A 22,588-nucleotide genomic window follows, 5' to 3' on the forward strand; every position below is an offset into this window, starting at 1 on the left:
AAACCATGGCTCAGACAGTGTCCCTTCAAAGCAGAAGAACAAGAATGTCGATCAGCTTTATTCACAGACATCACAAAAATAATTACATTGACTTTTAAAGTTTCTCCTCACCTCCAGCAGCTGTGGAGCTGACCATAGATCACCACGTGTACACTGCATGTCGTACCCTACATACCAGCTCCATGTGGGTCAAACCCTTCAAGCAGAGCCATGCACGGTGAGCAGATTTTGCCTCCTTGACTCTGGAGCCGTGCAGAGTTCAGCAGACGTGTCCACAGGGCAGGTTTCACCCAAATCAGCAGCGTATATTATTAGCCTTATGCAATATCAAGCACTTTTTTGCATAGAGCCTACTCTTGGCCTACCATTTAAGCATCTTCATTTATGTAGATAAAAATAGAGCTGCTCTGTCTACTGGACACATTTTTCGACCAACTGCGTCCACTGCTCCAGGTCCCGTCTCCGTTACACAGCCTGTGCATCATATTTCCACCCGGTGAAGGTATATAAGCTGGAGACGGGCGCCCACAGCTTTCACTGCAGTGAGCAGACTCATCCAAGTGAATCCTCTCTCTAGTCTCAGAGATAACCCCAGAGGTGAGTCTGACTGAAGACCCTGAGACCTTTAAAACCCAGCCGCGGCCCGACCCTTCCTGGGCCGCCATAGGATACAAATGGAGGAAGAGCAGGGGCCTCACAGGGCCAGATTCTGAACATCCAAGGCTCCAAGTTTGGTTTCCGGACCAACAGAGGAACTAAATGGGGGAAAAATATATTTCCAACCAACCACAGCTGCAAAGGATACTTGATCTTTTGCTTCGGAGGGCTTGGGTTTGGAGAAAAGGAAAATTGGATTCTGCTTTTTTCTGATCATGTTGGCATTGGAGTACTATAAAAAAAGAGGAATCTGGACTTGTGAAATGCATGACCAGAACTTTGATAGAAAAAGAAATGTGTTTTTATCTTGTTGTGATTTAGTTGCACCTGAACTGATGAACTGACGACTCTCTTCTGCTCTCCTCCCTCAGTTAAAAATGGCATTGGCTAAATCTCTCGGTGAGGGTAACTGCTCCGCAGCTCTTGCTGCCTGCAAAGGTAAAACTCTCACAACAACTGTCTCTGCACACTGACTTAGGAAGTTTAGGTTAGACCTGCAGAATATTCAGACTTTCCTAAATATCTGTAGATGATCGATCTGCTGCTGCAGGTGCAGGTGGAGGTGGAGGTGGAGGTTGGAATGCAGTGTCAAAACATGACAGTTCAACCTGAACACAATTACACTAAATGCAAAACACATTCTCTACCTGCATCTTCTATGTGGAGCTGATTATTTAAAACCAATCCAATAAGATCGTAGTAAATCAGACACAGTTGTCTGCAGTTTTTGACAGCGAAGCTCGGTGAATGCAGAACCTCTGAAGAGAAGATGCTAAACATTTACAAGATTTTTTTCAAAATGACTGGATGATAAAAACTCTCTTCCCTTCCTGTCCCCTCGCAGCTGCTGACTCCTTCAAGTTCAAGGACTTCTTTCAGAAGGTCGGTCTGCACGGCAAGTCTAACGATGCTCTGAAGGAAGCTTTCCAGGTCATTGACCAGGATGGCAGCGGCTACGTTGAGGAGGAAGAACTGAAGTAAGAAGCTTCCCTTCTTCTATTTCCTTCTACTTTTTTAGAATTTCATATTCAGAACCTCAGGGATCAGGTTTCTTCAGCTCAGCTCAGGGTGAACTTGAGCGAGCAGGGCTAACTGCTCCTCTTCTGATACTAAAGGACTTTTACTGAGATCACGCCAAAGAAATTTACACTAAATCCAATTTGAAGAAAACTCATATTTTTCTCAGAAGTAACCAAAACATTGCTAAACATTTGGGTCACAGTAGCTTTGGTGGCTAAAAAATCTTTCTTCTCCAGGCTGTTCCTGCAGAACTTCTGTGCCACTGCCAGAGCTCTCACCGATGCCGAGACCAAGGCTTTCCTCGCAGCCGGTGACTCTGATGGTGACGGCAAGATCGGAGTTGATGGTGAGCTTTTTCCCTGGTTGATCTTTATCTACATTGGAGTAAAAAAAAAAACATTGACCTTCCTCTCTGCTCTCGTCCTGCAGAGTTTATTGCCTTGGTCAATCAGTGAGCGACCTGACCAACATCCTTCTTCACTATTCTAAAGGAACAACAGTAACAACGACTTGAGCCAAGACATACTCTTCTTATCTCCTCTTCCCTTGCACTCTTCTCTCTCTCTCACCTCTCAACAAAACTTTTATACAATTGACCTTTGACCCCGACCCCTCACCTTGGACAACATGACCTCTGACCTCTCCCGACCTCCCCACACCTCAGGCCTCTCTCTGTCTCTTTCTCTCTCAGACTGTGCTCACCCATTTGGCTGTCCACGATGAATGTACCAGACTAAGAGTATAACATGGTTTACTTGTGTCTATCTCTCTCTCTCTTTCTCTCTCTCTCTCTCACCACTGTCATCGTTTTACTATGTGAGATTTGCTTACTGTGAGATTGGTGATGATGCACTTTTATGGGAAATGGACTGATGATGAGAACACAATAAAGGGTCTTTTTCAATAACACAAGTCTGACATCAACTTCTTAACAGTGCAAACCTAACCTAAACCTAAAATGACTGCTAAAAATGACATCATATTACATTGACAAAAAGGCTTTTGAGGATTTAAATACTTCTGTAGTCATATGAAATTCACCATAAGAACCCAAAACATTAAAAGCTGAAATCCAGCCCAAAGGAAACAAAACACCTAGACAGATTAGCACAGGGTCAATCAACATTGCTGCAAAATGAATGAACACAAACACATTATATTTAGATAGTTAACTAGAAAACATTCCAGATAAGAATAAGAAGTCAATGATTTTTTTAGTCAAAAGTAAATAAAGGCATAAAAAGGTAAATATAGTCCAATGTTAGCCAGCAAATACATATCTGAAAGAACAAGTAAGAGCCAGTCGTTGGCTATATTAAAAAAATGCTACCAAAAAATAACCTAAAATCAACCAAACAAAGATAGTAGATAGATTTATAATAAATTTAAAGGATGTAACTTTACAGCAATGCTTAAAATCAATGACTAAAAAATGTTAGTTTAATTTTCAAAATCCCTTAGCTTCATACAAACTTACTGAACATTGTCAAAACAAAATCACTTTAATACAGAAAATAAAATGTGTCAAACATTTAAAAAGCTCAAAATGTAACCGATGAAGAACTTGGTGTCTTGTATTCGTTGCACTTGAAGCTATAGCCACAAGATGGCGCCTTTCAGTCGTGAGTTCAGATCTGAAGTTTCTCGTGGATGCAGTCTTCTTTTTCTTTTTCTTTTGGCTTTGTCCCTTTTTTTTCAGGCGTTGCCACAGCAGATCATTGATTTCCATCTCTCCCTGTTCTCTGTATCTTCTACTCTGACTCCAACTATCTGCATGTCCTCCCTCACTGCATCCATATACTGTACCTCCTCTTTGTCTCCTGGTGGCTCCATCTCTAACATTCTTCTACCGATGTATCCACTGTCCCTCCTCTGCACATGTCCAAACCATCTCAATCTGGCCATTCTAACTAAATGATTAAAATCATAGTTTTCTGAGTAAAACAAAAACTGCAGTAAAATAAATACAAAGATATCTAAAATGTTAAGATTACAATTTATGTTGTTACATGTACATATATTTAATTAAAGTAATCATAGCACCAAGATTATCATCTTTATTTATACCATCCATCCATCCATTTTCATCCGCTTATCTGTTACCGGGTCGCGGGGGCAGCAGTCGCCACCCAAATCACACTGCACCGTACCAACACCCCTGAACCTTCCTGTGGGTGGTGAGTCCACTGGAAGGTACCAACCGCCCTAACTGGGATTCATAGATTTATACAATTTAATGAATTAAAAAACTTTTAAGAAAGATTGAAAATAAATTTTTAGGGAAAATATCTATAAGCTAAACAAACATTTTTAAGCTAAGAATAAAAAATAATGATAGTATAAAAGCATTGTTACACAAATGTTAGCTCAGAAATAACTTGTTCAAAATTATAAACTCCATCACCAAGAAAACTTAAAGTAACTTTAGAATTAGCCTAAACTTAGCCAAATATTAGTAACATTAGCTAGAGATTAGCCAACCATGAAAACATGAAACTGGTCACATACAAAGCGACTCGTGTAACGTTAGCTACAGGTGTGATGCTGATGGATCAGGACATTTATTCCCTTGGTTCTTGTTACAAAAAAAAATCAACCCCATCCTCCACCCTCTCCACCTTCTCCTCCACCTCTACCTTCCTTTCCTCCTGCTCCTGCTGTTAATGCCATTAGTGCTGACTGGATTCACCAGAGACGCTGCTGTGTCAGGTGGTTTGCAGAGCGTCACCGCTTCAACAAACTCATCAATTTAGATTGGACCGTAGTCATGGTGACTGTGTCAAGCTCCACCCTCACCTTACAGTTAGGTCTCTTTCCACACACACACACACACACACACACAGATAGAGATAGAGAGAGAGCGCTCTTGTCCAGGTGAAACATCCAACTGACCCAGAACTTGATCCTTCGTCCACAGTAGTGAGTGTCCAGTGAATTATAGCTGTGACGTGGACAATGTGAACGAACGTAGAGAATCATTTTGGAATATTCAACACTGGCTGTTTAGCAGCTGTAGGAGAGTTTAATACTTTGTAGCTAATGTTTTTTTTACTCTAATCAACTACACAATCATGTTCTAACTGTAAGTAGAGCCTAAAAAGGAGAGTCTGTCTTATTTGGACCAGACATGTCACGAAATCAGAGCAAAGAACGTCTTCACTCCCGTCTGCATCAATCCAGGCCATGTCTTTTCGGGTGCTGTTGTAGAAAAGTCAAGGTAGTATGAAAACTAAAGCCCGTCCTCAGAACCTCATCTGTGGGTGTGGTCTGCACTACACAATACACAAAGTGTAGAACGGTCAAACATGTCATGGATTTTCCAGCTAATAGTTGAGTGCATATTAAACAGATTGATCTGAATTTTGTAAAAATGTTTTTTTTTTGTCTTAAAGAGAGGCTGAAAACAGGAAGATAATAACCCGGGGTTTTAGCCTGGAAGACTTTGGCCTTTTCTGCCTCCACTGCTTAATAACAGACTCCAACACTTTCTGCTGAGGCTGAAGAAGATTTCTGACCTATTCATACCATGGTCATTTGAATTTCTGAGATTATCCAGTAAAAAAAAGAAAGAGAGAATGTGGATGATTAAATTTAGAATGTCTATAAGCTCGTCCATGCACCTACAGGGGAGGGGCTGAGAAAAAAGAGCAGGGGGGGAGACAAAGTGTAAGTCCAATGATTGGACAGCAGCAGCAGCAGCAGCAGCAGCAGCCACAGGGTGATTACAGTGGACAGGTGAGGGCAGGAGATAGAAAGGTCAATGGTCAACTGAGCAGGTGAGGAACCTGAGAAGGAGAAAAAGGAGGAGCAGGAGAAAAGGAAGAAAGAAGGAGGAGGAGGAGACTGTAGGAAAACCCGATCCTCGTTCAACGGAAATTCAAGAATCTGTCTACGCATCAGACCTGGGTATAAAAGAGTGAGTGAGCTGACGGTGGACACCACTGAGGCTCACTACCACCACCACCACCACCACCTGCTGCTGCTGCTGCTCTGGGGCTGACAGAAGAACCAACAGTGGTGAGTGTCACGAATGCTCAGGTGTTTATTGTTTATTTGTTGGAAACTCAGTGTGTGAAGCTTCTCTGACATCGTGTCCATTTGTTTCTTAAACATGTTTGAACTCTGATACAAGATTTTTTCTGACTTTTGGATTTAAGGTGAAGCGTCTTCAAAAACCAAAATTAAAAAATTCACTTCTACAGCTTTGTCCTAAAATAACTGGAACACAGTGGTGGCGTTTAGATTTCATTCATTTTAGATCTTTGAAAAACACTAAACCCTCTTGTTGTATGCTGTGTGTTAGCTGTGTGTTAGCACAGTGGACTACATGACTAATGAACTGTACTATGAAATGTACTGTTCAGTAATAGTATAGAGTAATAAGGTATATTTCCAATGTTATTTATTACCTCTTTACAGAACAAATGCTAATTTGAATAACAAGACAACAAAATACCAACAATCCAGAATTGTCTGTTATTGAGAGCACAAATCCACAGTCCACACGACTGCGGATTAACAAGGCATCGTAGTCTCATTCAGTCAAACACAAGAAAGTGATTAATTCTATGTTGACTGCAGTATTACAGTGTGACTTTAAGAAAAGAAAACAACTTCATGGATGACATTATTCACACACACACACACATTATGTATGTGTGTGTGTGAAGAGTAACTGAGTTTTCTTTCTTCATCAGAACCAACATGTCGCTCACTTCCATCCTCTCAGCTGATGCCATTGAAAAAGCCGTCAAGGACTGTCAAGGTAAATAACACACACGCACTGTTATGTACAAATTATAAACAAATGATGTCAATTCATTTCAGCCAACTGTTTACTTTGTCTGTTTACAAATTTTCAGTAAAGAATTATTGATTTGGATTTTTCTTGAGACAAATGAGACATTCATATTTTAACCTTTGACCTCTGCCTTCTGTCATCAGGATTTATTGACCTTTTATTTGCAAAAAACAAAAATAAGTCGTAGATGCAAAAAATCACAACATCAGTGATCAAAACCCTGTAAATTACTCAGACTTGTTAGTGATACCTGACAAATTCAGCTGCTCCAGCGTTAAGCCCTTTTGACTCTTTCCACAACGCTTAAACTCCCTACGAAACTTTAATCTCTCCATAAACAGCTCTTAATCTGCTTATCCCCTCAGCTCATCACCACAAACTAAATCCTTGTTTCTCTGCGCTCTTTTCTTTAAATTCACGATTTGTGTTGTTGCTGTTCCAATGTCCAGCCCCAGACTCTTTCTCCCACACAAAGTTCTTCGCGGCCTGTGGTCTGTCCTCCAAGACACCCAAAGAGATCAAAGATGTCTTCCACATCCTGGACGAGGACAAGAGCGGCTTCATCGAGGAGGCGGAGCTCAAGTGTGTGGCACAGACTTTGTGTTTTTCTCCTTTTTACACATTCATACATACAACGACACCATGACGCCCCTTCTGGTCAGTTTTGGTTGTAACTTCATCTAGACATCAGTAGTTATTCCATATATTAGAAAATACCTAAACAACATGGTGGATCATCATTTCACCTGTACCCTTGCTTCTATCGTGTGACTTTATTGTTCATCACACCTGGCGTCGATGTGTAGGATCATATTAACAGACATTAACTGACATTGAGGTCTATGTTCTACATTCAACCTGTAGCAGACAGCTGAGGCCATAAAAATGGTCCATTTCACCTGCTTGTGAATCAAATCTGAATTCTTTATTTTCACTGTACTGTAGATAAAGGTGCAGTTCCAGAGGTTCTGAATCCTGACTCTCCTTAAATGTGGTCATCAATCTAACAGAAAGAGATTAGTCACTGTTTCGTTTTGATTGGACGGCACCAGCCATTCCTTAATGGTATAATCCCTACTGGACTTCACTGTATTTGTTCCACAGGAACTAAGGGCTGGTGTATTAAGTTAACATCCCTATCTGTGTGCTTTTAAATCCAATGTCACCTCCTCCAAATATGAATCATGTTCCTGTGTGTGTGTGTGTGTGTGTCTGCAGGTTCTTCCTGCAGCGGTTTGTACCTGGCGCTCGGACACTGACCGATGCAGAAACCAAGAGCATCCTCAAAGCAGCTGATGATGACAGCGATGGCAAAATTGGAGCAGAGGGTCAGTGTCGGATTTGTCCAATTATGGCTTTTGTTACCTTGTATGTGAGCAGAAATTATAGCTTTTTTATCAGGACGATTTTAACTTTCTGCAAAAAGACGTTTTAAAGAAAAGACATTAGTTAGAAGTATAAACTCATTTAGTGAAAGTTATTTTATTTCTTGATACAAACAGCATTTCACATAAAAATCTTTTTTACTAAGAACCCTATGCTTTAATGCCTAAAGCCATGACCTCCACCATGCCTGTCCCAGATTTATCCATCATCTAGTTGTCACTAATATCTGAGCCCAGCTTTCTTGTATAATCTGATTAGATTTAGATGATCTAAAAAGAGATTATTTGAGTCTGTGTCTCTCAGTTTTGTAATGGTCACAGCGGTGATTTTGTCCACATTTGGTAAATTATTAACATTTCATGCTCTCTGTTTTTCTAGAGTTCCATACTTTGGTCATGTCCTGAGTTCTTCAGGTCTTCGCTCGTCTCCTCAGGTCTGGAGTCCCAGCATCCAATTCCCAGGGATTTTCTTTTCATTTCTAATGTAGCAACTCTGTGTTAATGTTTTGAAATGACTTGTTGTCCGTTCAAAGACAATAACAAATGCTTGTCTTTGTTTTCCTGTCTGTGCACATTCCATCTTTGACAATAAATGAGTTGAAATAAATATGAGAAAAAATTAAATGTGTTTTCATGAGTATTTATTAATAATTTTGAAGAACCCTCTTTGAAGTTAAAATGAGATGATTGTGAGCTTTACAATTCATACAATATTGGTATCTAAATCTAAATAATGACACATATATATGTAACATCTGTTGTCAAGAACATTGTAAATCTATTATTAAAAATTGTTTTACAAAAATCATTATTATCATTCCATCCATCCATCCATTTTCATCTGCTTATCTGTTACCAGGTCGCGGGGGCAGCAGTCTCTATGACCGCCACCCAAATCACACTGCACCGTACCAACCCCCCCAAACCTTCCTGCAGGTGGTGAGTCCACTGGAAGGTACCAACCACCCTAACTGGGATTCGAACTTGACCAGGATGTGAACCCTGGGGTTCCATACCAATGACAGAGACATTGATTCTGGCCCAAAGCGCCACTATTATTATTATTATTATTATTATTATTATTATTATTATTATTATTATTATTATTATTATTATTATTATTTAATAATGTATTTATATCTTTGACATAATGAGTTGATGACAGAAAGTTACAAATATGTCTTGAACTCATCTCGATAATATCTATTAGGTTAGAGTAGATGAACTTCGTAGCTGGGAACCTTTGTTTCGTTTGTGAGCCACACCAGCCCGACCCCTTGCTCGAGTTGCACCCTGCTGTCCGAAGCAGGAAGTTAAGAATGTAAAGTATGCGGCGTCTCCTTTCATTGATTTAATTTGCTCATTTATTTCCTTTTATTTACGCTGTCTACCACAACAAGCACTTGGAGGTGTTAACTGTGCTTTCATTGGGGTAAGAGCTATTGTGTTGTTAGTCTGTTTGCACGTTTTTTTTGTTCTTTTACAAACACAACTCTATTGTTAGCAGAGTTAGCTTAGCCTTCTAGCCGCTCTGACAGGCTGCTTGTTGACTTGCTCGTGACAGTACTGAACGTCAGGATTGTGTTCTCGCAAAGTCCCGGATCTAAAGTTACTATCGTGTTCGTTTATTTGTTTAACAGCCGACACCACAGATACACAAAATACCATGATCTACTCCACTGTCTTCACCAGCTGTTTAAGAACAACGATGACAAGGCGGTGAAGGCTTAGAGAAACACATTAACTGAGCCGTAACACGCAGCAATTTGAATTGTCACTTGTGACATTACCATGCACTGCACTACTAAGTGCATCACGTGGTGTTACTGTCTAGAGTCAGTTTTGTTCACTTTGGTTCTGCTCCGTCTCTGATGTTGACTCAATTTGTTGGTGTTGCCCAGAGGACACAGGGCGTTGTTTACCTTTGTGTATAATACTTGGTATTTGTTCTGCAGGTACATGGCATGATAACCAAACTGTCTTTGGAGCAGAGGAAATCAAACACAAGTTATACTAATGCAAATGATCAGGTGAGGAACTTTGGTCTAAACTCAGAGAGAAATGTAACGACTCTCTCAGCTTTTCACTCTTGTTAACGCCATTTGTGTGTGCATGTTTCAGTCCCAGAATGGCCTCAGGAATGCAAGAAAAACAGTTCACGCCATGCCTGCTTAGCTTTTTCATTTATAACCCTACATTTGGACCACGAGAAGGAGAAGTGAGTTGACTCTTACAGTCACTTGTCAGGTTTAATGCCAGTCATGGATCAATCTGTGGGTATAATTTATTGTCTCACACCCAGAGTTCTGTTTTTAGGAAGAGAAGAAGATTTTGTTTTACCACCCAAATGATGTAGAGAAGAATGAAAAAATCCGGAACGTGGGCCTTTGTGAAGCCATCGTACAGTTCACCAGGTACTGTTCTAATTGTGAATTCACTAATCTGTCAATTTTAGAAATTTGTTCTATATACTGTCAGATTGTCAGAAAGTGACAATGTTACCGTTTGTTTAGAACGCCATTGTTCTTTGATGTCTTCCAGAACATTTTGTCCAACAAAACCAGCGAAATCACTGCACACACAGAAGAACCGTCAGTTTTTCTTTGAGCCTGAGGAGAATTTCTGGATAGTGATGGTAAAGTTCTGTTAGGTGTTGTCCTACAACGGAAAGAGTTTCATGTCTCTTAATTATCTCCTTTTTTACCTTAATGTTTCTTATGGTTAATGTAACAGGTGGTTCGAAATCCAATGATTGAGAAACTGAATAAAGATGGCAAACCTCCCACAGTAGAATACCAGGAAGAAGAAATACTTGTGAGTACAAAGAGTCGTTCAGCAATAAATTTCTTTTCCACTATTTAGTTTAATATTTTATTTTCTATGGCTCATTTCTTTGCAGGACACAGTTTATGGCGCAGTTGTTAGACAGTGCTACAGTATGTACAAGGTCAGTTTCACTGTGGTTTATATTATGGTCTATTTTATAACCATATACTGTCAGGAGATATTTTCTCTTTAAATAATTATTATTTACCTTTTGTAGCTTTTTAACGGCACGTTTACCAGAGCGATGGAAGCTGGTGGAGTGGAGATGCTCATCCAGAAACTTGAAAAGTTTTTCTACAGGGTAAAAACAAATTTTCTCTTCATTTTTCATCTTTTGACAACACTTGTGTAACTTCATGTAAAGCTGTTGAGTAACATTTTCCTCTGCAGACACGCAGAATCCTTTGATTTCCCTTTATAAACTGTCTGTGTTTCACGCTGCTGTCTCAGCACTGGAACGTCAAAGCTCGCAGCGAAAAGAAAAAAAAAAAACATGAAAAATTCATCCCAGAAGAGGGAATACCCTTCTTAGGTTTACACAGGCTTCCCACCCCACGTGTAACTCTGAGACGGTGAGAAAGGGAGAGGCTGTGGGGAGCTGCCTGTCTCAGCTTAAATGTCAGAGCGTCTCTGTCAGAGCAAGTGATGCAAGTGTCTGCGTGTCAATCACAGTGCTTCTTATTCTGCTCTCCTTATTGCTTTGTAAGGAGGCACTGGTAGACGGGTAAACTAAGACCTTGCTCCTGTCCTTCTCTTGTGTCCTGTCATTTTTTGTGTGTGTGTGTTTCTCTGGTGGTTTGCAGTATCTGCAGACGCTCCACTTGCAGTCTTGCGACCTGCTGGATGTTTTTGGGGGCATCAGCTTCTTCCCACTGGATAAGATGACCTACCTGAAAATCCAGTCCTTTGTCAACAGAGTGGAGGAGAGCCTCAGTCTGATCAAATACACAGCTTTCCTGTACAACGACCAGCTCATTTGGTACTGATGAGATTCTTCTAAACTCACAACTGACGTTTACCATTCAACATTCAACATGTATTTGTCAACAGTTAGCCAATGCTTTGCTACAAAAAATAGCTAGATAGCTAAACCAATGTTCATTTAAATGAAACCTTGAATGAAACCTTCAGGTTGGACAATCATTGATTAAAGCTCAACTGGTTAATAACCAGCTAAATATCCTTATGAAGGTGGTTAGGAATTTAAAAGTAAACCAGTCACATGTAGCTGGGGATAAAGTTAGCATGGTTTGCCCTAATATCACCCAAAATATCATTAGGTTAAGTCTAAGTCAGTCCAGAAATGACACCGAATGTCTAAATATTTAACTGTCCTGTCTGCAGGAGTGGACTGGAACAAGATGACATGCGGATCCTGTACAAGTACTTGACCACCTCACTGTTCCCTAGACACTCGGAGCCCGAGGTGAGGAGGGGGAGGTAGCAACGGAGAGAAAGAATCAAATGTTTACAGCAGCCTGACTCTGCCTTAATAACATATGAAAAGTCTAAAATTCTCTCTGCGTTAAGAAGTATTTGCCACAGTGGCAGCAGTAGATGGGGAATAAAACAAAAACATACACATAAGTATAAATTGTGCCAAAGTACTGGTTGTGCTAATTACAAAAATATGTGGAAGTGAAAATTAGCCACCTGCAGATGAAAGCTGTTCCTTTGTCACAGAGAGGAGAGAAAGAAAACTAAAGGGCAGCAGGAAGGTTTAAAGATTTATTAAGATTTCTTTTGAATATTAGTGTTTTCAGGCTCAGATACTGGAACAAGTCCGGTGTTTATACTGAAAGTCTTGTTTGCTCTTCTCCTCTGTTAGCTGGCTGGCAGAGACTCTCCTCTGAGACCAGAGGTGGCAGGGAATTTGTTGCACTATGGGAGGTGAGACTTTGTCTTACACTGTAAAAAATACACAAGACTATTTTTCTCACTGTGACATGTAACTCAACAAATCTGTTTTTTTATTCTTCTAAATTTTTTTCTGTCCTCTACAGGTTTCTGACCGGACCTACGAATCTCAAAGATCCAGAGGCCAAATTCCGATTTCCTAAAATATTTGTCAGCACTCAGGACGGCTACGAGGAGCTGCACCTGATCGTCTATAAGGTGGAGTGGAGTCATTTTTCTGACAGTGTCAGGAGCTAATGTATTAAAACAGGATGGCGTCTGTTTCTCCTGATTAGGATTCCTTTAATCTCTGACTGTATGGATGTTTGAGATTACACGGCATTAGTGTTAAGATGATGAGGCCGGTCTGGTCACATTTATCATCACATTAATGTTATGTTTTTGTGTTTTTATAATGTGTGACCTGGATTCTACATTTAATGCACTTGTCTGATCTTTCCCAGGCGATGAGTGCTGCTGCGTGTTTCATGATCAGTGGTATGTGTGTTTCTGGGAAGATTCTTTTTTTCTATGTTTTGCTTATTTGGCTTCTTTTCTAAAACTCAACAGTTCTAGCTCCTGAATTGCTGTGATGCTTTCTCCTCTTCTGCAGCTTCTGTGGAGCTGACAAGAGAGTTCTGTGAAAAACTAGACGGCCTGGTCGGACCTCAGCTCACCCTGCTGGCATCTGATATATGTGAACAGTTCACCATAAACCGCAGGATATCCGGGTCAGTGGCGAATCCACAACGTCTGTATTTTTTACCTTCTTCTCTGGAAAAAAAAATCTTCATCTTCTGCTCGAAGATATTCTAACAGTAAGAGCTACAGTAAAAGGAGGAGCCATGTTTTCTCCTGTTTCTGCTAACTGTTGCTAACTGTCTGCTAATCCAGTCATTTTCATTGGGGCCTTTGGTGGCAGGGCTAAAGTAGACTCTACCTCTGAGCTCAGGTAATTCAAGGTAGTGCACCTCTTTAACTTGCCACCCTGGTGTGTGCTCTTTTCTAACGCTGGCACTTAGCATCAGACACGCTCGTCCTGTAATCTAAGACTGGACGTCCTGCCCCAGGGCAACTTGATGGGCTCTTTTTAATCACTTTAGTGAAGAATCCACTGAATAAGTAATGCCGTCCCAAATTCCTCAGAGGCCCTGTGTCCTGACATGACACTGGGGGGTGGGAGGAAGAGACACACACCAGCCTCAATAAAAATCATAGGTAAAGGTTTCCTTCGACCCTTATTGTTTTATTCTCCCAGGCCAGAGAAGGAGCCTCAGTTCAAGTTTATCTACTTCAACCACATGAACCTGGCAGAGAAGAGCACCATCCACATGAGGAAGACGGCCAGTGTTTGCCTGACCTCTGTCCATCCTGACCTCATGAAGATCCTGGGAGACATCAACTGTGACTTTGCCAGGTATGTAAGAACAGGGAGAAAGAAAATGTCTGCTGCAGGTCTCTTTCTGTGTAGTCAGGGTCACACAGTACAGCAGCAAGTCACATTGTCTCCTTATTTTAAAGTCGTCATGTGACTCCAATTATCTGAATGACCAGATGACTGCGAAAGTTAGAAAGGCATGAACATTAATGTTGTTATACACATTAGTGTGCACACTGTATGACCTCACTGATCTCGTGACCTCATTGAAATCAGATGTCTCTCTATAACTTGCAGTAACATTAAATAACTATACTGAATTACATACATGCAATGCATATTTTTATTGTGGCTAGCGCCACGTGTTGGAGGACATGGGTAATGTGCTTGAAATATGTGTTGATGCCACATTTCAGTGTCTTTGAACATTTATCTGTCCTTATATTAAATGTTATTTTAATAACTAGCTGTGCACGACACAGTAGGTCATGGCGTAGTTGGGATTACATGAGAAACTGTAGACCTTCCACTTATCACTGTTTGTTTTTAAATAATTGCAAAGAACCAGATATAGATGCAAAAATGTTTTATTCTTTTGTCCTTTTTGTTGTTCCCAGAGTTGATGAAGACGAAGAAATCATTGTCAAAGCCATGACGGACTACTGGGTCGTTGGCAAAAAATCTGACCAGAGAGAATTATACGTGATCCTCAATCAGAAGAACGCCAATCTGATCGAAGTGAACGGTAAATCACAGTTGTTGAATGGTAAAAAAGCTGTTGTTACAGAAACACCTAACAAGTCCCTAAAACCATCTTAATCTTTTTCTCTTCTTCTTTTTCACAGAGGCAGTCAAGAAACTTTGTGCGACACAATTTAACAACATCTTCTTCCTGGACTGATAAAGAGACAGACGCAGCCAAGCCGTCAGTGTTTCAGGCTTCGACTGTAACTTCAGCTCAGCAATGCAATAACTGCATTCTTAAATAAAAAAAAAGAATCCATGAATTTTTTTTATTTAATCTACAAAAATCTCATTTTGTAATTATGTGTAAACCTTTTTACTGTACATGTGCTTTATTTGTTCCTCTCTTTTCATTGTACATACATGTAGGATTTGGTTAACAGTTTTTCTTTTTTTTATTGAACATATTGTAATAATGTCTCGCATTAATTTAAAAACATGCACAGGACAGATCTCTCCAGTGTCTCCATCATCAGCGCTGCAGCGGTTTTAAATATGAGAATCAATTTTGTCAAAAGTATTGTTTGTAAAAAAAAAAAGCTTGAAATAAATTATGATTTAATTTTACTTGGTGTGATAACATATTTGCTCTGAATGGAATTTAATGATAAAGATGAAAAATATTCAACATTAAACAAATCTTAGATCATTAATGACCAGGACCGACAGGATCAAAGACGTCTATTCTATGATCCAAACCTGAAAACGAATGTAACATTTCTTAATAACAATAATTCTTAATAACATTTTGATTAATAACAATCAAAATGCAAGTATATGAAGCATCAGGTGTAAATATGAAGTTTTGCAGGTTTTAAAATGTGCGCAATAAAAACCCTGATGAAATTATACCGTAATTAAGAATATTAAACAAATAATAAAACAGGTTAATGAAAACATTTTAAGAATTAAGTCAATATTAAAATACTGAGAAAATGAAACCTTAATGCAACGAAGCCCTAAAATAAATCTATTTCAATATGGATGTTACGGAGCTCCTTTAAAGGTTAAACATTTAATTAATAAAACGTTTCTGGTGCTCACCTAAAACGTTTTGCTCATGTCCCTTTAGGGGCTCTTATAGTCTTATAGAAACTTATAGTTTCTTGTAAACTATCCATCGATTGTTTTCGTTCTGCTTCGGCATTTTTGTTGCCTTTGGTGAGCTTGTGCAACGTGCCAACCCGAGCTAATGAAACTAGCCAATCCGACGTTCAGTTGTGAGTGTTTTTTTTCCCCCCTGACGTACAGCCAATGAGCATAGTCATGAGTGATTTTCAAAAACTCGCCCGCCATGATTGTTGATGTGTTTTTAGGTTGATCCGAGTCAGTTCGTGTGACCCGCTGCTGTTCATATTTACTCAGCAGACTTATTTTAGTACGTCCGGGACTGGAAAATGGGTGAGTCTTTAATATAAATTAAATAGTTAAACCGTTAAATAGCGTATTTGATGTGTTTTTGATTCTAAACCGTTACGTTATTCCGAAGCGCCCTTTCGTTTCCTGGTCATGAAGCTAATGCTAGTGGCTAGCTAAATAAAATGACATTTGCGATGTGTTTTCATTGGTCTTTCAAAACACGTTAGTGATCGTCCCTTACTAAACACGAAAAAACGACACCCCTTTTTAATAAACCAAACAATAATATAAATAATATAAATACAAAAAGTATAGTCTTTGTGTTCACAACACGAGATTGCATATTTAATTAAGTTTTTTCACATTATTTCGTGCCTGTATTATTTGTTTACGCTTTTCCCCCTCAACGTTGTCAGTGCAATGTTCTCTTTACGATCACTTTACGATGTTGTAATAACTTAGGTGATTTTTATGTAGGCTACTGAAAATTCTTCTCGTATTCATGTTGAACTAAAAACGATCGTATCAATCTTTTTTTTTTTTTACCGTTTAAGGTATTTTCATCAAGCAAAATAAGCCAGTGTATACTTCCCTAAACAGTAAAATGAATACAAAACCTGTGGTCTTTGAAAAATACATTGTTACATTAAAAATGTTAAATGGACTGTAATTGTGTTTTGTTTTCAGAATTATCCAGGGAACATTTCATCCACCATTTTCCTCTGATTTAGATTATATTATATTAATTCATATTTTGATCTGCTCTCTAAATACCCCAGATCAAATGGAGTCCAAATTTTCTCACCTGCGGCGGCGGGACACCAGTGTGTCCATGTTGAGGGTCAAAATGTCCCGCAGAAAGTCTCAGACGCTGAAGGAGAATCGTGACCGTGCTGTGAACAGTCGCAGGCAGTTGGACAAGCTTCCAGAGCTGGAGGCTTCCTCCCTGGATGCCTCCATAGCCATGGCCAACATGTCAACCATCGTGGAGAAAACTCAGAGTAATGCTAAGAGTGTTAAAGGTAAAACTTCTACCTCCACTCCTGTGATGTTTGTGGGGTTTTTTTTTTTGTTTTTTTGGAAGATATTGTGATGGGGGAACTTTAGTTTTAATTTTATTGTTTTACTTGTTCAGATTCAGCTTTAGAAGAGAGGATAAAACGGCTGGAGGAATGGAAAAAAAATAAGGCTCTGGTAAAAGAGAAGGAAAAGAGAGAAAAAGAGCGGAAAGGGATATTTAAGACCGGCATGTATCACCCTAAGGACACTTTCACCTTTGGTCCTCAGCCTGTGGTCCCTGTTCCAACTAAAAGGACAAAAGAGGTGAGGGCTGGCAGTACAGTATCGATGATTTAACTTGATATCATAGCATGTACAATCTGTAGATGCACAGACAGACTGATATCAGTCATTTTTCAGATAAAAGTGGATATCGCTGTATCCCAGAGCACCAGAGTCACTCGTGATGTAAAACAACAACAGCAGCAGCAGCAGCAGGTACATCCGCTGTCACCCATCTAAATTTAAAATATAAAATTCTTGAGCAGTTAGACAATCTTTTTCTTCCTTTTTCTTGTGAAGCCTCTGAAGACACAAGACCCAAACACTGCAATGAAGAAAGGTAAATGAACAGTTTTGTACTCAATGTCTTCCTTAATTTCACAGGTGGTATTATAACTGTTTTTATGGGGAGATATATATATATGAATAAACGGCATGACTTTATAAATAAATAAAAGGCATGACTTTTGCATGATTTGAAATGATTTCCTGAGTTTTTGTTCCTCCTCAGCTCAACCTGCTGTCGAAAGGTTGACCTGGACCCGGGCTGCACCAGTCAAGGCTGCACCAGCTACAGCTCTGAACAGGACTAAGGTTTCTGCTGGTAAGTACTGAGGATGAACTGGACCGGGTCTTTGGCCATCACACTGATTAAACACGGTTGTGTTTCCTTATTGGCATCTCAGTCTCTGTCTTTGTGTCACACCATCCCACTGTAGTGGTGCCCAGTGGACAAGCTTTGCAAAGCAAGTCAGCCATCAGGCCTCCTGTTACAGTAGCCACGGCAGTGAAAGACAAACCCAAGGACAAGCCTGCAGGTTTAAACAAACACAGAGTGGAGTTTTCATTCTGGGGATACACTGTGAAAATATTGGAAATAAGGGGAATGAATTGTTTTTTAAAAATATAGTACTTGCATTAAAATGAATATAAATCTTGTCTAATATTATTTTTCACCTACAGATGTAAGAATCACAAGGAGTCGAGCCAATAATAACGCTGTAGCACCCTCCTCAGGCAGAGGAAAAAACAGCAGAGGTATTCTGAAAATTGATGTTATTTGTTGTCTTTATTTAAATGTTTTTATTCACCCATTTTCTATTTGAATTCACAGCACCTGTCAGTAAGGTCGTCATGGTTAGTATCATTTTAAACACACATGTTTATTTATTATATTTCATGTCTTCAAACTGTAGTTTGATGTTTCTATTCTGTGTAGGAGCTTGAGCTGGAGAAGCCTTCAGAAAATCCTAACCTTCCATCTTCTGAGGAGGAGAACATGATAGTTGACCCTGATCCTGCTGACTTGGCACCCGATCAGAATCCAGTGGAAGCTACAGTTCCAGTTTGTCTTCCTTCATTTGCTCCAAAGGATTTTGTCTTCCAGGCCCCTGATGGACTGTTGTCCTTCAGATTCGAGCCGATGACTCCTCGCACAACAGACGCTTTCCTTACACCAACGTACTATTTTAATTTTTTTTTTCATTGATATGTTGTGGCTTTACTGGCTCTCACAGAGATGAAGTGTCAATTGCCGACCTAATGTCTGTCTTTTTTGTCTTCTTTCCCAGCTCCAGTTTCAATCTTCCACCAGCTCCTGTCTTTAGTGATGAGCCTCAGAGTGAATCAAGTCAATCACTACCACCAAAGTCTCCTCTTCATTCTCCACCTCAAACATCTATTGTAGCTCTTCCAACTCCAGGCAGCCCCACGGAACCCAAGCATGATGTGCCTTACTTTAGGTGGCTTTTTTTGAAGCTGTAATAATTATAATCTTCTGCAGAATTTTTACTGAATCTCACTTTTAATCTTGGTGTTTTCTTTCTTTTTTTATTAGGTCTGAGATTTCTAGTGAGACAGAGCGACTCACAGCTCTATGTGTCCACTGGGAGTGTAAAGTGGAGGATGAATCCATCCCAGAAGAGAGTGAGTTCTGTGTCCATATATGTCTATTTGATGTAGGTTGAGTCACATGACTCCATCCCCTGTTTCAGACCACGATTCACAGGCGTACACAGAAATGTGACCAGTGAACGAGGCTCAGTAACACAGTGCTGCTCATATATAAAATGACACTGTTCTTTTTTGTGTGTTCAGTGAGAGATGGCATACGTACAGCCATCGGCCAGGCCAGGCTGCTGATGAAGGAGCGTTTCAAACAGTTCACTGGTCTGGTGGACGACTGCGACCTGGGCCGAGGAGAGAAGATCACCACATGTACTGACCTGCAGGGATTCTGGGACATGGTTCATTTCCAGGTGTGTTTTTTTTTTTTTTTCACAAAAGAAACAAAAAAATGGAAAACATGGCCTAAATTTAATTAAGAGTTAAATTAAACTCTTAAAACTTTTCCTTTCTTTTTTTTAGGTAGAGGATGTCGGTAAGAAGTTTGATGCTCTAAAAGAAGCAGAGGCTGGGGGCTGGGTGGAGGAGCGCAGACCCCCACCACGACAGAGGAAGGTGGTGAAGGTCAGGACACTTGAATATGATTTTTTTTTTTTACCTCATGATTACACACTAGACCAGGGGTCTCATACTCCCGGCCTATGATACACATACTGGCCACACATCAATAATAATAATGTAGTTGTGTGCAGCTTTTTTTCTTGCTTTACTTTTACTATAATTACGATGACCATGTATTTTGATACTGTTATAACTTTGTTAATAATAATTTGTTTATTAAAGCAAATGCAGCTCTTAAATGCGATGACAGTGAAGAGTGTGGGAGTTTGAGAGCCCACCATACATGATTAAACGGCCATGTGTCTTTGTTTGGTCAGAAACCAGCAGCCGCTCCTGCAAAGGCAACAGGAACCAAAGCCGGGGCCAAGTCTCGTCTGGCTGCTGCCAAAGCTGCCATGAAAGCGAGACAACAGGCAGCTGAGGAAGAGATGGCTGCAAAGAATGCTGGGTACTGTCAGGATGACTCCGTCGCAAACTGTCAGGAACTACAATCACGAGCAGAGCAGCCAACGTCAGAGTCGGGAGTCTCTGATGAAGGCTGTTTCCAGGTGGAGAGTCCAGTCAAAGCACCAGGTAATGAAGGAGTGTGCGGCTGACGACACCTTTACTCCTGTCAACAACTGTCTTTCACAGTTCTGTTGCATCTGTAGGTTTGGTGAGGAGATCAACTCGTCTCAGCGGTGCCGTTCTACCTCAGGCTTCTTCCTCTACCAACTCTGTGACACCAAGGAGGGTCACACGGAGGTCACTTGCCTTGGTTCAAACCCCTGTACAGACAAATGTGTGCTCTCCTGCTCACTCCAGCCTCACTCCTGCTGCCATGCGTCTCACCCTCGATAAAGCAACAAAGTCCCAGAATTCCACTCCTCGTTCCACCCAGAAGAGGAAGTGTGCCACAGACACCTCACTGTGTTTTTCGCCTGTAAAAGAAGTAATGTCAGGCGATGTTCACCCAGTAGAGGTCGCTGCACAACAGTCAGAAACGGATGGTACGCAGGAAACTAACACGGCTGGACCTTTTTACATGCTTCCATCGTTCTCTGTAGAGGAGGTGGAAGAAAAAGCAGCTGAAATGGTGGAGGACGTTCCTCCTGTCTCTCCAAGATCGTCTTTGTCTCCATGCAAAACTCCTCCTTCTCCCGTCTCCCAGGTCCCAGAGCCGTTGTCATCTCTCAGTTTTTCACTTTCACCCTCTGAAAGCTTCAGCCAACCTCCCATCACTTCCGCGACTATCGTGCAGAGTCAGACTGAAGCTCCAGACTCTGTGTCTGTCACACCAGACACCTCAGTTGTGGAGGTGAAGATGGTTCACATCTCCAACACATGATTTAACTTGACTGAAGTGTTTCCACATTAAAAAAAATTGTAATTCCAGGAAATGCCGGGCTTGGACTGGGATCGTTACCTCAGGCCGTCCCAGAGATGCAGTCTCTCACCCAGAGACACAGTCCCCATAGAGACACTGTCACCAATGGCAGTGGATGTGGAGATGGAGAGTCCAAGAGGCCGACCTGACGACCTGTTAACCCGAGAACCAGGTACACTTGGTGTATGTGTCTGTGGGTGTGTTTTCTAAGGACAACAACTGAAGTTCACACCTGTCGGCTTCAATATGAAATTACCTCATGATTAAGGAGGCTGCAGCTGATTGGTTAAATTTGGTTCATCGGTGAAGCTGCACAATTGAAAATATTTGTAATAAATGAAATGGTTTGTTTGTTTGTTTTACTAAATTATCTTTTTACTTCTGTCTCTGCCTGGTGTTGGCGCTCACGCTCTCTGTCACCACAGCTCTGCCAGCAGTGCCTTCAGTCTTTGCTGTTCAGTCTCCACAGGTGAAGGCTTTCTTCTATTTACTTTTCCAACTCCTTCCCATTTTCGTCACAGGTCTTTTCAGAAATACATTCTTTATTATTGAGCTTTTCTCATTTTTGTCACTTTTATGGTAATTTCAGGTCCAAACAGCCGAGTCTGCTCTGCTGCTTTTCACCCCAGAGCTGAAGGACAGGATACGTCAGTCGGTCTGTCCCAGTGACCTCATGACCTTCACTCCTCCTTCAAACATGTAACAGATTTTTTTAATTTACTTTTACCTTTTTAATTTTTTTTACATAGTAAAATAACTTTGTTACCCTACTCTTTGTGGGAAAAAAATGGATCTGATTTTTAAACATATTTTTTTTAGATGATTGTTAAATACTGTAGTATTTGTCCTTCTAAGTGGTTTTTATTAAAGATTGGGTTATTATCAAAATTAAACATCTAAACTCTTTAATTTTTTCATCCTAACTAAAAAACAAAAAAACTCTACAGCAGGGGTGTCCACACTTTGTTGGCTTGGGAGCCACTTTTTCAAATGACTAGACCAAAGTGATCTACCTACAGGAATAATATTTAATATATAAAGCCATATGAGCTGAATATACTTTATATAACACATTATGATTAAATAGCTGTAGCTGTGTGGCACAATATGATTCAATACTTGTATTGTTGCTGATCTAGTCCTAGGGATTTTTTTATTTTAATTCCTCATGATCTACCAGTACTCCCTTTGCGATCTACTAGTAGATCCAGATCTACTTATTGGGCACCCCTGCTCTACAGGAACAAAAGTAATTAAGACCTGAAATATAGAATGGATGGAATTAAATTACGACCTTTCAAATAAACCAAATCCTGAAACTTAAATGATGAAAAACATTGTAATTATTAAAAATGATTGAATATTTTGCTACATCAAAAGTTTGGCAGTACAGTTTTTGGTTTAGTCAT

At 40.2% G+C, this 22,588-nt stretch overlaps 4 protein-coding genes across 6 annotated transcripts; all 4 read left to right on the top strand.

Annotated features, from left to right (window-relative positions):
• Positions 1-474: 474 nt before the first annotated feature.
• On the top strand, positions 475-2,584 carry LOC103382347 (parvalbumin beta 2-like). Its single transcript, XM_008315110.2, has 5 exons — positions 475-597; positions 1,029-1,095; positions 1,502-1,634; positions 1,914-2,023; positions 2,107-2,584. The coding sequence occupies exons 2-5, from the start codon at positions 1,035-1,037 to the stop codon at positions 2,130-2,132; spliced, it is 330 nt and encodes a 109-aa protein (XP_008313332.1). The 5' UTR covers positions 475-597; positions 1,029-1,034; the 3' UTR covers positions 2,133-2,584.
• Positions 2,585-5,319: 2,735 nt separating this feature from the next.
• Positions 5,320-8,672, top strand: pvalb9 (parvalbumin 9). Its single transcript, XM_008315109.3, has 5 exons — positions 5,320-5,694; positions 6,375-6,442; positions 6,928-7,060; positions 7,697-7,806; positions 8,243-8,672. Exons 2-5 carry the CDS (start codon positions 6,382-6,384, stop codon positions 8,266-8,268), a joined length of 330 nt encoding a protein of 109 aa, XP_008313331.1. The 5' UTR covers positions 5,320-5,694; positions 6,375-6,381; the 3' UTR covers positions 8,269-8,672.
• A 453-nt stretch (positions 8,673-9,125) lies between these two features.
• On the top strand, positions 9,126-15,270 carry ccz1 (CCZ1 homolog, vacuolar protein trafficking and biogenesis associated). Its single transcript, XM_008315108.3, has 17 exons — positions 9,126-9,295; positions 9,819-9,893; positions 9,985-10,081; positions 10,180-10,277; positions 10,405-10,498; positions 10,597-10,677; positions 10,763-10,810; positions 10,907-10,990; positions 11,493-11,668; positions 12,034-12,115; positions 12,518-12,579; positions 12,693-12,804; positions 13,050-13,083; positions 13,199-13,316; positions 13,844-14,002; positions 14,581-14,708; positions 14,809-15,270. The coding sequence occupies exons 2-17, from the start codon at positions 9,880-9,882 to the stop codon at positions 14,862-14,864; spliced, it is 1,443 nt and encodes a 480-aa protein (XP_008313330.1). The 5' UTR covers positions 9,126-9,295; positions 9,819-9,879; the 3' UTR covers positions 14,865-15,270.
• A 681-nt stretch (positions 15,271-15,951) lies between these two features.
• dlgap5 (discs, large (Drosophila) homolog-associated protein 5) lies at positions 15,952-22,067 on the top strand. 3 transcript variants are annotated; one of them, XM_017033912.2, is made up of 19 exons: positions 15,952-16,108; positions 16,846-17,088; positions 17,202-17,389; positions 17,486-17,563; positions 17,648-17,687; positions 17,859-17,951; positions 18,067-18,165; positions 18,311-18,385; positions 18,462-18,484; positions 18,567-18,808; positions 18,919-19,089; positions 19,185-19,273; positions 19,445-19,605; positions 19,715-19,816; positions 20,131-20,386; positions 20,464-21,110; positions 21,189-21,351; positions 21,605-21,648; positions 21,769-22,067. In XM_017033912.2, the coding sequence occupies exons 1-19, from the start codon at positions 16,105-16,107 to the stop codon at positions 21,880-21,882; spliced, it is 2,832 nt and encodes a 943-aa protein (XP_016889401.1). In that variant the 5' UTR covers positions 15,952-16,104; the 3' UTR covers positions 21,883-22,067. The 3 variants fall into 3 exon arrangements, with proteins under 3 accessions (XP_016889401.1, XP_016889402.1, XP_008313329.1); XM_017033913.2 differs by having other exon boundaries at positions 17,486-17,555; positions 17,646-17,687; XM_008315107.3 differs by lacking the exon at positions 21,605-21,648.
• The last annotated feature ends 521 nt before the right edge of the window (positions 22,068-22,588 follow it).

Source organism: Cynoglossus semilaevis, chromosome 8, assembly GCF_000523025.1.
Source record: "Cynoglossus semilaevis isolate Cse_v1.0 chromosome 8, Cse_v1.0, whole genome shotgun sequence".
Lineage (NCBI taxonomy): Eukaryota > Metazoa > Chordata > Actinopteri > Pleuronectiformes > Cynoglossidae > Cynoglossus > Cynoglossus semilaevis.

Bases quoted from the DNA above. Each gene is read 5' to 3' on its own strand.
- ccz1 (XM_008315108.3), top strand. The intron at 10,499-10,596 runs GTAAAGTTCTGT...TTAATGTAACAG, and splicing joins AGAATTTCTGGATAGTGATG to GTGGTTCGAAATCCAATGAT. The intron at 10,678-10,762 runs GTGAGTACAAAG...ATTTCTTTGCAG, and splicing joins ACCAGGAAGAAGAAATACTT to GACACAGTTTATGGCGCAGT.
- dlgap5 (XM_017033912.2), top strand. The intron at 17,688-17,858 runs GTAAATGAACAG...GTTCCTCCTCAG, and splicing joins AAACACTGCAATGAAGAAAG to CTCAACCTGCTGTCGAAAGG. The intron at 20,387-20,463 runs GTAATGAAGGAG...TTGCATCTGTAG, and splicing joins GAGTCCAGTCAAAGCACCAG to GTTTGGTGAGGAGATCAACT.
- LOC103382347 (XM_008315110.2), top strand. From the start codon at position 1,035: ATGGCATTGGCTAAATCTCTCGGTGAGGGTAACTGCTCCGCAGCTCTT. The intron at 1,635-1,913 runs GTAAGAAGCTTC...TTTCTTCTCCAG, and splicing joins GTTGAGGAGGAAGAACTGAA to GCTGTTCCTGCAGAACTTCT. The intron at 2,024-2,106 runs GTGAGCTTTTTC...CTCGTCCTGCAG, and splicing joins CGGCAAGATCGGAGTTGATG to AGTTTATTGCCTTGGTCAAT.
- pvalb9 (XM_008315109.3), top strand. From the start codon at position 6,382: ATGTCGCTCACTTCCATCCTCTCAGCTGATGCCATTGAAAAAGCCGTC. The intron at 7,061-7,696 runs GTGTGTGGCACA...GTGTGTCTGCAG, and splicing joins ATCGAGGAGGCGGAGCTCAA to GTTCTTCCTGCAGCGGTTTG. The intron at 7,807-8,242 runs GTCAGTGTCGGA...CTGTTTTTCTAG, and splicing joins TGGCAAAATTGGAGCAGAGG to AGTTCCATACTTTGGTCATG.